At 41.9% G+C, this 15,757-nt stretch overlaps 1 protein-coding gene across 1 annotated transcript; it reads right to left on the reverse strand.

Moving 5' to 3' along the window:
- Positions 1-895: 895 nt before the first annotated feature.
- On the reverse strand, positions 896-14,335 carry ALDH5A1 (aldehyde dehydrogenase 5 family member A1). The gene is made up of 10 exons (XM_065399373.1): positions 14,033-14,335; positions 10,721-10,804; positions 10,138-10,308; positions 9,287-9,403; positions 8,631-8,774; positions 7,514-7,657; positions 4,610-4,768; positions 2,179-2,348; positions 1,298-1,356; positions 896-1,101 (listed from the first exon to the last, which is right to left on the reverse strand). The coding sequence occupies exons 1-10, from the start codon at positions 14,333-14,335 to the stop codon at positions 896-898; spliced, it is 1,557 nt and encodes a 518-aa protein (XP_065255445.1).
- Between the last annotated feature and the right edge of the window lie 1,422 nt (positions 14,336-15,757).

Below are 15,757 nucleotides of genomic sequence, written 5' to 3' on the forward strand. Positions count from 1 at the left end.
CCCCTCCCCTCACCCCCAACAGCTCAGCAGAATGTCCCTGCAGCATGCATACAGTCCTCTCCTTCCTCTGCTATACACTAAGCTAGCCATCCCCCAAGCTCCACTGACTCATTGTGCAACCAGTTTATACAGACTACTGCGACTTACAGCCCTTGTTTACATGGTAGCACAGGTTGTGTATCTGTTCCTCAAACTACTAAGCTCTTAGGCATAAGTTAAGATGTCTGCTCTAGAGAGGGCCAAAACTGCAACAGCAGGTGGTGATGCAATTAGCAGTGATGTGTACTGACACAGCTGTGCACTAGCCTGCAAGAATGCCTGGCTCCAGCCATTACTACTAATTCCTCCCCTTCACAAGCACCAAGTTCCTCTGCAAACTGTAATAAAAGTAAGCAATTTGAAAAAGATATATAACAACGTTAGCAAGTTGAGAATTAAGTACATATCTGGCACAAAAACAAAGAATAGGCTACCCTCTCCAGTCCCTACACAGCTGCATGAATATTAGGAGAGACAGCAGGAGGGAAAAATTGCCCGTGTCCTCCAGAACAGAAATTATGATCTTCATTATGCAAAAGCCTCCAACTTCTTCCTGTTTACATAGGGTAACCCAAATAACAGAAGCTATTCCTCCCTGCTCCCGCCCCCCCCTCCCTGACCTAAGAGGCACCGTCATCCAACTATTGGGTATTAACTAAATCTATGTCATTAGTAATATTTGTGTTTTACAAGTATCAGCACAGAGCAACATGAAACATCTCTCTCTACATTTACTCACACAACAGCGTTACTTGGATTTGAAGAGGATAACAGCCACATTAATATACAGACAGTCCACCTGAATCAGGCCATTATTTTCCAGGCCTTTGTGGATTTGTGTCATTTTTGCAAATTATTACAAGCCTCCAAAACAGACATACTTTATTTCTAGGTACTCATCAATACCATATTTTGAACCTTCTCGTCCTAAGCCAGATTGTTTCACACCTCCGAAAGGGCACTCCACTGAGGACACTAGTCCTTCATTAACACCAACGATTCCAACCTCCAGCTGCTCTGCAACTCTCCAGATCTGGGCTGGGTCTTGAGAATAGAAATATCCTGCCACATGAATGTAAAAATATATTGTCAAAATAGAACAAAAATCAAACGGCCATGGCAGCAGAAGTTTTTGGGGAAGGTCCTTATTAGCCAACAGAAATAATCAAACTGAAATACTTCATCTCATGCAATTGCAACCCTAAGCTCAAGGGTGTAGCTGCACAGTGGTGTATCGGTCTGAAAAGGGAGAACGTACCTGCTAAACCCACATTGGCTGAATTTGCTATAGCAACAGCTTCTGCTTCGGTATCAAACCTGCCAATATAAAGAAACAGATACCAGTGCAATCAACATAGCGGGGGGGAAAGAAAGTAATCCTTGCTGCCTTCCTGTTCTCTGGATACTGAGAAGCAGCCTCACTGCAAATGGGACGAAGTGAATGTAGGTTTGTTCTCCTTGGTATATTTCTGATGTTTATTATTTAATTTTCAGTCTCAAGCCAGGGTGCTTTTGCCATTTCCCTTGAGTTACATTAAATTTTAAAATGTGTTAACACTTGTCAACTAATGTGGTTTAAATACGCCATTCACTTCCCTGTCTAGACAAGATCTCACATCTGAGAAAGATTAGTAAACCTTCCCCACACTGAGTCCTACCACGTTCAATCATACTGGGGGGGCGGGAGGAGAAAGACCTCAGAGAAAAAGACTGCTAGAGAGGGAAAACTGTCCCAAATGTACTTTGGATCAGAGAAACATAGAACTATTAGGTCATGTGACAAAATGCAAAAGCTCTCAAGTCCCTTAAAGGAGCATGAAAATTGATGGTCTTTACTGTTATCCTCCCTTGCTAAACTGCAGGTGCCATTTTACAAAAAAAATAATCTTGCTGAATAAAAGTTAACAGGTCAAAATTACAGGTACACTTTTAACAAGTAAAAATCCAAAAGAGAGAGAGAGAGAGTGTGAGTGAGTGTGTGTGTGGTAATCTCACCAGAAGCCTAAAAGACCTAAACAAAATCTGTATAATAATAATAATAATAATAATGCAGATTTTATTTCATGTGAATAAGTATACATCCTTTTTTGAAGTTTACTAAACTCTCTCTCTGTTAATCTGAAGAATGGATTATCTTACTTGATAACTGGTGCTAAGGGACCAAATGTCTCTTCTTGCGTGCAAAGCATGTTTGTTGTGACATTGCTGAGCAGAGTAGGCTCGAAGAAATTCTTTCCAAAGCTGTGTCGTTTCCCTCCTGTCACGATGGATGCTCCTTGAGAAACCGCATCGCTAATGTGTCTCTCCACCTGAGATGAGCAAAATAAGAGATACTCAAGCTAGCATTTAGTGGCAAAGGTTTGGTCTACTTTTCCTTGAATACACAAGATTCCCCAAATTAAACAGGGCATTAGACAAAAGGAGTTTATGCTGTACCTTATTTAGAGGACTGAGACACTGCTTAAAAACTCCCTTTTTGCTGAATTTTCAGCTCTCCTCCTGAGCTTAACCTGAATTTTAGCTTTACAGACCAGGATCACTTGCAATGCAGGGCTGCAATTCAGTAAAGATTTACACACATGCTTAACTTTATGGACGCTTATTAGTCCTGCTGAAGTCAAGGGAAGTACTCACAGCGTATAAAGTTAAGCATACGTGTAAGTCTTTGCAGGATCAGGGCCACATATTCATGGTCAGCGTCGTCAGAGAGAGATACAAAAGACCATGTAGTGCTTACCTACTGACAGAAAAAAATATCCTATCTCGGGGCTTGTCTACACTGGCAATTTACAGCGCTGCAACTTTCTCACTCAGGGGTGTGAAAAGCGCCAGTGTAGATAGTGCCCCAGCGGTGGGAGCTACGCCCCTCGTGGAGGTGGTTTTTTTAGAGTGCTGGGAGAACTCTCTCACAGCGCTCTGTCACGACCACACAAGCCACGTTAAAGCACTGCCAGTGTAGACTAGCCCACAATAGCAAGTCTTCAAGATGGTAGTGGAGAGACCATATCTCCATCTATACTCGAACGTAGACAGAACGTACATTAAACTAACATTTATGAACACCAGCCAGGGTGGATAAAAACTGATGATTTCTTTTTAAAAAATCAATTTTTTAAAATTTAAATCAGATTTTTATTTTTAAAAACAAGACCTTAAAATTAAATTTGAATTTATGGTAACCTACGGTAAGGCCTAAACTTACTACAATCTATTCAAATCATTTTAAAAGATGAATTAAAAAAACCCTACTTTACATGAGTGAGTCATCTGCAAATTTTTGTAAGTTAAAGAGTACTACTTTTTAAAATGTAAACAGAATTGGGATCAATTCAAGCTTTATAAATATGTCAATGTCATATGGTGCATTAAATATCTATATTATTTTCAATCTTTACAACAGACTGAATGGTGGTATTGACATTTTTCCTAATACAAGTACTTTCAGTTCCTGTTATACAGAAAAGCTTTTTCCTTCATTTTACTTTTGGATTCAGTTTAGCAAGCTGGGGCAGAGAATATATTTTCTTTCTTTGGATTAGTTCATCCAAATTAAGAAACCAACTGGGAGTTGAAAAAGTAGGAAAGCTTGTGTTCCTCTTCCAATCTATGAACTATAAGACAAAAAAACCCAGGTGGGAGAAGATGAACTCTACTAATTCTAAAAATTTGAAGGAGATGGGACCAGATTTTCAAAGATATTTAGGCACCTAAAGGGCTGTAGCATCGTCACACTAATTAGGAATAAAAAATCATCATCTAATAAATGCAATCACACTCCTCATTTTCCATATAATAAAAAAAATTTAAAAATGAAGAATCTGAATGTATGTATGGTAAGAAATATAACTACTTATATAAATGAGAATGCACCTTTCTTTAGGAAAATACCTAAAAAGTACAAATGCAAAACAAAATTAAAAGTCACCCTCCAAATTCAGAGCCCCCAATAGTTTTAGCCTTAATTTGAGCCTTAATTTGTTTTTCTGCTTAGTTTTGATACACAAAAACAGACTGTTCAAAACAAAAACTCTGTCATGCTACCTAGAGACATGAATACACCCAATGCAACTCCCAGTCTGTTAAGCTTTTGCAAATGTTCTCCCGAAAAATACCAATCAGAATATAATTAGGAAGAAAGGCTTGCTCATGGTAAATTATTCCCTTTTCTTTTCCTAGTTTAACAAGGCAATGATGGCTGTAATTACTCCTGTTCACATCATTGTGGGCTTTGAGGAGTGAATACTTTCTGCAAATACAGAGAGACAAAGTGGGTGAGGTAATATCTTTTGTTGATGAGACAGACAAGCTTTTGAGCCACACAGAGCTCTTCTTGAGATCTGGGAAAGGTACTCCCAGCATCAGCGCAAAATGCAAGGTGGAACAGATTGTTTAGCGTAAGTAAATAGCATATATTGTAAGGGACCATTTCAGGTATAGTGGCAAATATAGTCTTACAAAACAGGTATTAGACAAAACTGGGTATACAATGTGTTTAATACTTCCTAAAAATATAAATTACAATTTCAAAAGTGAAATCAGTATATTTTGATATAGATATAGATATACATACCTTTCCCACTGCTTTTTCATTAATTAATGGCCCCTGGGTAGTTCCTTCATCAAATCCATTTCCTACATGTAGCTCTTTTTCAATGGCTTTGGCAAATTTTTCCACAAATGCATCGTGGATCCTTTTTTGCACCAAAAACCGGTTTGTGCAAACACATGTCTGAAAACAAACATGAAAGAATAACAAAAGACAAAGCTTAGTGCTCTTCCCACTTTTTACAGCACAGTAACTGATTACCATTACGATTCCTTCCATGCCTTCTCTTCACCCACAAAGGCTGTTACCAAGGTTTGCCCTTCTCTCATTACAACACTCTGGAAATCAAACACTAACAAACTGGAAGTGTTTCCCTGAAACACCTCACCCTGTTAGCAGGTGTGGATCCTGCTAGGAAAGGGTTAAGTGGGTGCCGCTGATTCTCTGATACATGTATCTACCAGAATACCAGGGAGGTGCAGTGGGAGTTATCCTCTAATCAAAGGATACAGGATGTAGGTTAAGTAGCAGACTCCGCATCTAAGTGAAGGTAGGAGCTGACATTTCTGTTATCTTATTATTGTTGTCTTTGTTAAGATAGCCAAATCCCACATGAAGAAGGAGAGTCTGGATTTTACAAGTTGGATTTGTAGATTGGGGGAAGAACACCTGTTCACTCTGACCCTTTGTTCTGTCCACACCCTCCTCTCCTGCTGCCTTAATTACTACAACCTCTTGCTTGATGTTCTCCAACACATAACTGCTAATGCAGGTCAGACTGCATTATCCCCTTTGAATCCCTTTGGTAACTTTCTATATCAAGTCTAAATTCCTTATCCTTGCATATAAGATCCTACACGGCTGTGTCTTGGTTTATGGGTACGTCTACACTTACCGGAGGGTCCGGCGGCAGGCAATCGATGTTCTGGGATCGATTTATCGCGTCTGGTTTAGACGCGATAAATCGATCCCGGATCGATCCCGGAAGTGCTCGCCGTCGACGCCGGTACTCCAGCTCGGCGAGAGGAGTATGCGGCATCGACGGGGGAGCCTGCCTGCCGCGTCTGGACCCGCGGTAAGTTCGGACTAAGGTACTTCGAATTCAGCTACGTTATTAACGTAGCTGAATTTGCGTACCTTAGTCCGAAGTGGGGGCTTAGTGGGGACCAGGCCTATATCTCGGTTCTTGTTTTATGTTGTCATGTCCCTATTCACCACTTTTGTTCTACCAAAGATTCCAGCCTCATTACTTTACTCATTTCCTTCTCCCAGGTTAGTCTTTGCATTTTCTCTCATGCTGTCCCCTCACTTTGACTAGTGAAATTATTTCATGCTAATCGGGCCCCTTTCAAAATCCACCTAAAACTTGCTTCTTCTGCAAGGTCAATGACTACTAACCCACATCAGTCATGTGCCTTCTCCACATCTTCTAGGCAGTGTGCACCTCAGAACAACTATTGTCTTTAATGGTGCCAAGTGCACTGAACTCCAATGTAAGTGCCAACTACTCTGAAAAGAAACTCTAAAAATGGCAGATAGATTTTTGCCATATTTGTTTGTCTCAGAACTATTTTCATAATCAAATGTGCTCCATATATAAGCAGAGAAGCGTTTTTGAACTGCCAGCCTTGCAAACTCAACCTGGGCACACAACACCATTCACTGTTTTTCCCAAGATACTGCTGATATAATTAACACTTAAAGCAATGTAGAGAGTGCAGTAGGGGTTGGTAGTTTTTTCCCCGCTTGACTAAGATCTTACAGGATTGGCTCTAAACCAACTTAGTGAGCTGTACACACTCTGTTTTAGGTGTTAATGACAGCAACTGTGTCTGGGGAGAAACACTGAATCTTGACACGTAAAGGAAGAATTATTTCCACCTCTTTATCTTAAACTGTTTGTACCATTTATAAACTAACCCTGAACACACATGCACAGATAATGAATGGTTAAGGATAGTGAACTTGATTTTAAAAACTTTCACAATGTGCTATTGCTCATCCTTCTCTCATTTCCATTTTGTAGATGTCTAACTCAGGTATGGGACCTGACTTGGTTAGAAGAGTGGTTCCTAATCACTGGCACTCGAGACTCGTGACTGGTATTCAGGCTAGTGGCTGCCACTGAAGCCTCTGTCTTGGGCCTGCATGTACCTTATTCAATTATCTGAATTTTAAGCTACAACACAGTTCAATCCTCTGGGAAGGGGAGTTTGAACAACCCTCAATTCCAATGCAAGTTTGATTACACACAACTGAACAAGGGGCAGCTGGTGCCAGAACAGAGGCTGGATTTCAGGTTTGTCATTAAGGTAGGGGACAGAGAAGTTACTGGCTCCAGGAAAAGGGATATGGAGACGTGTCACTACTGAAAACGACTTCTCCTGCGTTCTTTGCACACCCTCAACTACCACTAACTCCACTGGGCATCCTAGGGGTACAAGGAATACAGGATTAGGTGCACATCCTTACAAACAGGTTTGGTTGCCCAAAAACTGTGAGCCACTAATTTAAAACAGAGCTAAATACACTTTGTAGTGTCTACTTTAATGGCCTGAGAGTTGTCTTAACTCTGTTCCCACTCTTCAGGAATTCGTGTGAGTTTATTGCCTGTGAAATGTCCGTATGACAAAATCATCTGCAACCGATACCCTTGTGGGCAGTTTCAGCAGAGAGGCCACTAAACTGGCATTGTAGACTCATCTTCTCAATACTATAGGTAATGACTGAACTGCGTTGCCAGGATAGTGCTGCTATCTGTGCTTTATCTGTTCAGTGGATAGGGGACTTGATGTCCAGGGCTGTAAATCCAGCAGCTTTCCTTTCACAAGCAAATAAAGTTAGGCAAAAATATCTTAATCACAAAAAATATGGCTCTTTCATGCTCCAAAAGGTGAAATAGGCAAGGTAGAAAAATAATTCTCTCACCTGCCCCGAGTTTCTGTATTTAGAAGCCAGAGCTCCTGCAACAGCTCGGTCAACATCAGCGCTGTCAAACACTATAAATGGAGCATGCCCCCCGAGCTCCATGGAAATCCGCTTCACGGTGCCAGCAGCATGATGCAGCAGTACCTACAAGTATGCAGCAGACACCAAACAGGGTAAGTGTGTAAGTAATCAGTTCACTAACGAAACAGAATTTAGAGGCAGGGGGAACTAACTCTGGTGGGGGTTGAACTCCCATAATGAACCTACAAGTTCGCCACAGAGCCAAGAGTCCATCTTTTCCATTCCCTTGCCAAAGCAGGCAATCCTGTCCTACATTGAAGTCTCCAGTGGAAAAACTCCCATTGACATTAATAGGGCCAAGATTTCACCCAATTACTTTGTCCAGCCTTTATTTAACTAGAACTCAAGGAAGAGCTTCTTCTACTTTCCCTTGCAAGATCATTCCACAGTTTAATAAAACTTGCTGTTAAGATTTTTCTCCTGATATCCAGTTTAAATTTTCCTCTTCTCGCTGTCATCCCATTCCTCCTCAGACCATTTTAGAAAATGCCCCTTCCTTGTTAAGGGGAATCTTAACTCATCTTAACCCACACACTAGTATCTTATTCCTCAAATAGTCCTACTGATTTCCATGAGACTACTCACAGAGTAAAGGGAGTAGAATCTAGCCTTAAGTAAAGGTTTCACCTCATTAACCCTTCCCCTCTTTCAGTAATGCACTTCATTACTGAGCAGCACATTCTAACGTGTTCCCACTAGAGTCAAGTCATCACATAACCTGAAACAGCAGTTTCTGGAGCTGAACTTTCCTGAGTAACTGCTCTTCATCAAATTACAAACTGCAATGATGCACATTACCACTGTTCTAAAAAGCTAACAGATACCAGATTAAATGGATAGCAATTCAAAGAAAAGTACTTAACAGGATCAGGGATTTGTGTGAAGCCCTCAACAGCCAGAAGGGAAGAAAGTTTGTTGCAGTGTGGGGAAGAACCACCCCAAAGGAAAATGTTCTATATACACATTTCTCTCCTCAAAACACTTCCCCTTGCTTTTCAATAAAAACCCTTCAAACATTCACTGTCTTGTCATGTACCTTTCCTGTAGCAGTGGAGCCAGTAAAAGATATTTTTGCTACCAAAGGATCAGTGCACAGAGCCTCCCCCACAGCTGGGGTTTGTTGTTGGGAACAGGGGACAACATTATATACTCCTGCTGGAATTCCAGCCTGGTTTGCAAGCTGCAATGAGAAACAGTGAATATGCAGTTACAAAATAATATACTTTGTATAAGGATCAGTTAGGTAATATTTTTATATTCGTATATGTATTTGTAAATTTGCTCTCAAGACATAAGCACTGAGTCAATGAGAGCTGAGGGTGCTCAGCACTTCACAATATTGGGCCCCATAAACATTACATGTTGGCATTGCTATTTACACACAAATAGGCTATTGCTGACATCAACTAAAGCAAAGATATTCAAAGTTAAACCTGTCTTTTGCAAAGAACTTTTGCAAAGCTAGGCCAATGCTGGAAGATACTCCTACTATGCCCATAATATATTCCAATGTTTTTATTTATTTTAAAGGTACCTATTCAATCTAAACCACCTGCTTAACAGAATAAATCTGTACTCTCTGTGTGAGATTGTGGCCAAGAGTTATGTTTGAATGCCCCTTCACTTCTTGTTTACAGATTGCTACTGTAAGATACAGTCCATTGCCAGGGTAATACCAGTGCAAAAGCTCACCTCAGCAAGTGCTAATGCTGATAATGGTGTGTCTTCTGCAGGCTTCACCACCACAGTACAGCCTGCTGCCAGAGCTGCACCAACTTTTCGTGTAATCATAGCGCTGGGGAAATTCCACTAGTTGGAGAGAAATATACAATGAAAAATCAGAAAAGCTGCATACTTCCCTCTCTGCCCAAATAACTGGCTATTTTTGCAACTTCTAGCAAGAATCAAAACAAACCTTGTATAAGAATGAGAGTTTGCTTTACTTTCACAATTAAATACTTTTCAAAAACTGAAAAGGGGCGAAGAGGCAGCATTTATAAAAGACCGTGTATATAATGCCACTACCAATTATCTTATGCTCTAAAAATTCTACTAATTAAATGGCAGAGAGATTTCTACATCAGTGAGAAACTGGTACTGCCTATAGTAACTCAAAAACTTCAACCTTTTGGGAGGGGGGCACCTACTGCTAAGAGTAGGTGGAGAAAAAATATGAGGAAACAAATCCGTACCCCTAGGAACATGAATACCAAAAACATGACGTATTTTCAGTATGAAGAAGCCATTATTTGTCTTATGATACGTAACTCAATGAAGAAACGCATCCAGATCAAGGCTGTAACTTCCTAATATCTTATCCAGAGCCTGTGCTCTGTCCTACGTGGCTATGCAGGGGAGTAGAGCGCACCCAGAACAAATGAGTGGGGAGCAGAAAAAGGCCCTTCTTTTGTGTGTGTGTGTGGGAGATTCGGGGGGGGAGGGGTTCTCCTGGGCAGTGGCGGTCTCTGCTCCCCCAGTCTCAGAGGTGAGCTGAAAGCCCTAAGTTAGTCCTTAATCAGTCTGGCAGATCCAGCTGCACTTACAGGGGTGATAACGGCTGCCACTCCAACAGGCTGTTTCAGCACCAAGAGCCTTCGATCTTTCACAGAAGGTGGAATGATGTCACCATAAATGCGACGAGCTTCTTCTGCAAACCATTCCAGGAAGGAGGCAGAATAAAGAATTTCACCTTGTGCCTCTTTCAGAGGCTTCCCCTATGATTAAATCACAATGCAGAAATACTTCAAAGAGACCAAAGTGATTGAAAAAAGTCACTTAGGTCATTATTTTCACTCTTATTATTATTTGTATAACCACGGCACTTAGGAGCCCTCGTCATTGTGAGAGGCACCATAAATGGCACTTTGATTCCAGGTTACATACATTTCATACAGAGTCTGGGCTAAGGATTTATAGGAGTCTTTCCATTACTTCAACAGGGCCCTACATTACTTCAGGCCTTACATGGTAAATTCGATAGCTAATGTATCTTTTTTGCTTAAGGCCTGGGAGTTGTGGGTGCATACCACCACTCAGGATAAGACTCTTTGTTGCCAAAGGAGTCCTTTGCTGGCAAAGAGGCCTAAAAGATGCTGAAATTAGTACATTTTTACATGTAAAACTCACATTCTCTGCTGTAATTATCTTAGCAAGGTCATCTTTATTCTCCATCATCAAATTGTACCATTTGCGAAGTAACGCACTTCTCTCCTGGGCAAGGAAAAAAAAATATTTTAGCAAAAATATTTTAGCAAAGCTGCCATTGTTTTAAACATAGATAAAAATGTTACTACACTGAATTAACTTCATACTTTAGGTATAAGTGAATGTGTGCTGTTCAAACAGAAAAAAGATAACTGAGTAAGGATGACATGAATTCAAAATTGTATTGGAGGGCTAGTGATGCCAGTATAGACAACGGTCCCTTCAGTCGGGTAACTTGTCTCTGACAGCACCAGGTGCTTCAGAGGAAAGTCTTTCCAGAGTGGAAGTTTCTTCCTCAAGTTAGTTGGTAGATTATATCCTCAGGCATGAATGTTTATGTGTGTGTGTGTGTGTTTTATTTTTATATATATATAATCTCCCCACTGTTACTATTTGTGTACAGGTCTACCTCTTTTGAAACTAATACGCCCTTGGCCTCAATATCTTGAGGCAGTCAGTTTCACATGCTTTAGATGTATGTAAAGGACTACTTGCTTATAAACAGTTAATGAGAAAAGGAGGACATGCTTTAAAAAAAAAAAATCACTTTTTCTAAGGCAGTGGCTCTCAACCTTTCCAGACTACTGTACCACTTCAGAAATCTGATTTGTCTTGTGTACCCCAAGTTTCAGCTCACTTAAAAACTACTTGCTTACAAAATCAAATATAAAAATAAGGGCTGTTGATTAATTGCAGTAAACTCACGCGATTAACTCAAAAAAATTAACTGTGATTAATCGCAGTTTTAATTGCACTGTTAAACAATAGAATACCATTTGAAATTTATTAAATATTTTTGGATGTTTTTCTACATTTTCAAATATATTGATTTCAATTACAACACAGAATACAAAGTGTAGTGCACTCACTTTATATTATTTTTTATTAAAATATTTGCACTGTAAAAATGATAAAGGAAATAGTATTTTTCAATTCACCTCATACGAGTAGTGCAATCTCTTTATGTGAAAGTGCAACTTACAAATGTAGGTTTTTGTTTGTTTGTTACATAACTGCACTCAAAAACAAAACAATGTAAAACTTTAGACCCTACAAGTCCACTCGGTCCTATTTTTTGTGCAGCCAATTGCTAAGACAAACAAGTTTCTTTACGTTTATGGGAGATAATGCTGCCCACTTCTCACATTCTGGTGACATTGTAAATAAGAACAGGCGTTGGCATGGGACTTTTGTAGCGGGCATTGCAAGGTATTTACATGCCAGATATGCTAAACATTCGTATGTCCCTTCATGCCTCAGCCACTATTCCAGAGGACATACTTCCATGCTGATGATGCTCGTTTAAAAAAAATAATGGTTTAATTAAATTGGTGACTGAACTCCTTGGGGGAGAATTGTATGTCTCCGGCTCTGTTTTACCTGCATTCTGCCATACATTTCATGTTATAGTAGTCTCGGATGATGACACAGCACACGTTGTTCATTTTAAGAACACTTTCGCAGCAGATTTCATAAAACGCGAAGGAGGAACCAATGTGAGATTTCTAAAGATAGCTATAGCACTCGACCCAAGGTTTAAGAATCTGAAGTGCCTTCCAAAATCTGAGAGGGACTAGGTGTGGAGCATGCTTTCAGAAGTCTTAAAAGAGCAACACTTCGATGCAGAAACTACAGAACCCGAACCACCGAAAAAGAGAATCAACCTTCTGCTGGTGGCATGACTAAGATGATGAAAATGAACATGCATCGGTCAGCTCTGCTTTGGATTGTTATCTAGCAGAACTCATCATCAGCATGGATGCATGTCCTCTGGAATGGTGGTTGAACATGAAGGGACATATGAATCTTTAGCACATCTGGCACGTAAACATCTTGCAATGCTGGTTACAACAGTACTATACGAATGCCTGTTCTCACTTTCAGGTGACATTGTAAACAAGAAGTGGGCAGAATTAGCTCTTGCAAATGTAAACAAACTTGTTTGTCCGAGCAATTGGCTGAACATGAAATAGGACTGAGTGGACTTGTTTTACATTTGTTTTGTTTTTGATTGCAGTTATTTTTTGTACATAATCCTACATTTGTACGTTCAACTTTCATGATAAAGAGACTATACTACAGTACTTGTATTGGGTGAATTGAAAAATACTATTTCTTTTGTTTTTTACAGTGCAAATATTTGTAATAAAAAATAAATATAAAGTGAGCACTGTACACTTTATATTCTGTGTTGTAACTGAAATCAATATATTTGAAAATGTAGAAAACATCCACAAATATTTAAATGGTATTCTATAATTGTTAAACAATGTGATTAGTCGCACAATAAATCGTGATTATTTTTTAATTGCGCAATTAATCACAATTAATTTTTTTAATCACTTGCCAGCCCGAATAAAAATACAAATGTCACAGCACACTATTACTGAAAAATTGCAGTCTTTCTAATTTTTACCATATAATTATAAAATAATGCTATTGGAATATAAATATTGTACTTACATTTCAGTGTATAGTATATAGATCTGTATAAACAAGTCATTGTATGAAATTTTAATCTGTACTGACTTCCCTAGGCAAATAACTAGATGAGTTGATGTACCCCCTGGAAGACCTCTGTGTAGCCCCAGAGATGTACCTGTACCCCTGGTTGAGAACCACTCTTCTAAGGTATGTGTAACTGGTGACCTGTGGCCTTCAAGCCAGTTTTTAAATTTAATGCATCACCTACTAACTGCCTCCACTAACCCTCCTTCTGTATTTCATATTATTGACAGACCTGTGAGAGGCAGTACCTAGAGGTCTATCAGAACCTCACGGAGCTGCACGCTGCTGCAAGCCACCAGTCCCCGCCCCAAAGCGCGTGTAGGCGAAGTATGGGATTAAATACACCACCCACAAGAACAGAGGCAGCAGAATCAAGGCCGCGGGAGCTCTTTATTTGAGCGCAGTCCCTCCGTGCAGCGTTTGCAGGAAGGCCCCGACCCTGCACGGGGCTCTGCCCACCCGGGGGCCAGCCGGCCTGGTTCTGCTGCAGTCCTCAAAGGCGGGCATGCCATGGGCGCACCTGGAGAGTAAATCACACTCTGCCAAGGTCCTACCGTGCCCCACTCACCCCCGGGGGGCCTGACTGCAGCAGGGGCCACCCTCCCCCAAAGCTCCCGTCGGGCCCCCGCTCCATGCGGTGGCTCTTCTCCCCTGGGCCGGGCTTTCCCCGTCTGTCCCCATCCCCTGGCCGGGGCCCGCTCCCCTCGCCTCCCCCGGGGCTCTCACCTTGGCGGGGGCCGCGCTCCAGCCGGGCCCGGCCTCCCATGCGGCTCTCACCGCGGCCCGGGCCTCGGCCACGCCACAGTCCGCCACACGCTCCAGCTCGGCGCCGCTGGCCGGGTCCAGCACAGGGAAGGCGGCGGCCGCCTGCACCCAGCGGCCTCCCACGAAGCCGCCCGAGCGCACCAGGGAGCCGGGCAGCCGCGGCGGGGCCGGGCCGGAGCCGCTGCGCCGGAGCGGAGCCGGGAGCCGGCGCTGGGCCGCCCGCAGCAGCAGCAGCGGGGTCCGGGGGAGCCGCCAGCTCGCCATGGCAGCCGGGCCGGGGGAGCGGGCGGGGCTCTGCTGGCAGCCGGGCGCTCTGCAGCGGTCGGCCCCGGGCCTGGGTGCGGCACAGCCCGGGAGCCCCCGAGCCTGCGGAAGCCAGGCCCCGGAACACCAGACGCTCCCCAATCGGCAGGCCTGGCCCTGTCCTACCTGTAACCGTTACTGATCTGTAATGGGTTGTAAGAAACTACTATGGTAAAAAACGGCTACCTCATGTAGCAAGTTCCTGTAGATAGCACTTTGTCCCCTGCACTCAAGGCAGGACAAAGTATTATCTAGACCATTCCTGACATGTGTTTGTCCAACCCGCCCTTAAAAATCTCCACTGATGGACATTCCCTTCCCTAGGCAATTTATTCCAGTGCTTAACCACCCTGACAGGAAGTTTTTCCTAATGTCCAACCTAAGCCTCCCTTGTTGCAATTTAAGCCCTTTGTTTCTTGTTCTATCCTCAGAGGTTAAGGAGAACAATTCTTCTTCCTCTTCCTTGTAACAACCTTTTACGTACGTGAAAAAGGTTATCATGTTTCTGTCTTCCCTCATAGGTCATGTTTTCTAGACCTTTAATCACTTTTGTTGCTCTTCTCTGGACTTTCTCCAATTTGTCCACATCTTTCCTGAAATGTGGCACCCAGAACTGGACACAATACTCCAGTTGAGGCCTAATCAGCACGGAGTAGAGCGGAAGAATTACTTCTCGTGTCTTGCTCACACACTCCTGCTAATACATCCCAGAATTATGTTCCCTTTTTTTGCAGCAGTGTTACGCTGTTGACTCATATTTTTCTTGTGATCCACTATGACCCCCAGATCCCTTTCCACAGTACTCCCTTCCCAGGAAGGCATTTCCTGTGTTGTATACATGCAACTGATTGTTCCTTCCTAAATGGAGTACTTTGTATTTGTCCTTATTGAATTTCATCCTATATACTTCAAACCATTTCTCCAGTTTGTCCAGATCATTTTGAATTTTAACCCTATCCTCCAAAGCACTTGCAACCCCTCCCAGCTTGGTATCGTCCACAAACTTTATAAGCGTACTCTCTAAGCCATTGTCTAAATCAGGGGTCGGCAACCTTTCAGAAGTGCTGTGCCGAGTCTTCATTTATTCACTCTAATTGAAGGTTTCGCGTGCCAGTAATACATGTTAATGTTTTTAGAAGGTCTCTTTCTATAAGTCTATAATATATAACTAAACTATTGTTGTATGTAAAGTAAGTACGGTTTTTAAAACGTTTAAGAAACTTTTAAAATTAAATTAAAATGCAGAGCCCCCCAGACCGGTGGCCAGGACCCGGGCAGTGTGAGTGCCACTGAAAATCAGCTTGCGTGCCGCCTTCTGCACGTGTGCCATAGGTTGCCTACCCCTGGTCTAAATCATTGAAGATATTGAACAGAAACGTATCC

This window comes from Emys orbicularis, chromosome 2, assembly GCF_028017835.1.
Source record: "Emys orbicularis isolate rEmyOrb1 chromosome 2, rEmyOrb1.hap1, whole genome shotgun sequence".
Classification (NCBI taxonomy): Eukaryota; Metazoa; Chordata; order Testudines; family Emydidae; genus Emys; species Emys orbicularis.

Excerpts from the sequence above, each read along its gene's own strand:
- ALDH5A1 (XM_065399373.1), bottom strand. The coding sequence starts at position 14,335 with ATGGCGAGCTGGCGGCTCCCCCGGACCCCGCTGCTGCTGCTGCGGGCG. Across the intron at positions 10,805-14,032 it reads GGAGCGCGGCCCCCGCCAAG|GAGAGAAGTGCGTTACTTCG; the intron begins GTGAGAGCCCCG and ends TTCCTTGCCCAG. Across the intron at positions 2,349-4,609 it reads ATGAAAAAGCAGTGGGAAAG|GTGGAGAGACACATTAGCGA; the intron begins GTATGTATATCT and ends TGCTCATCTCAG.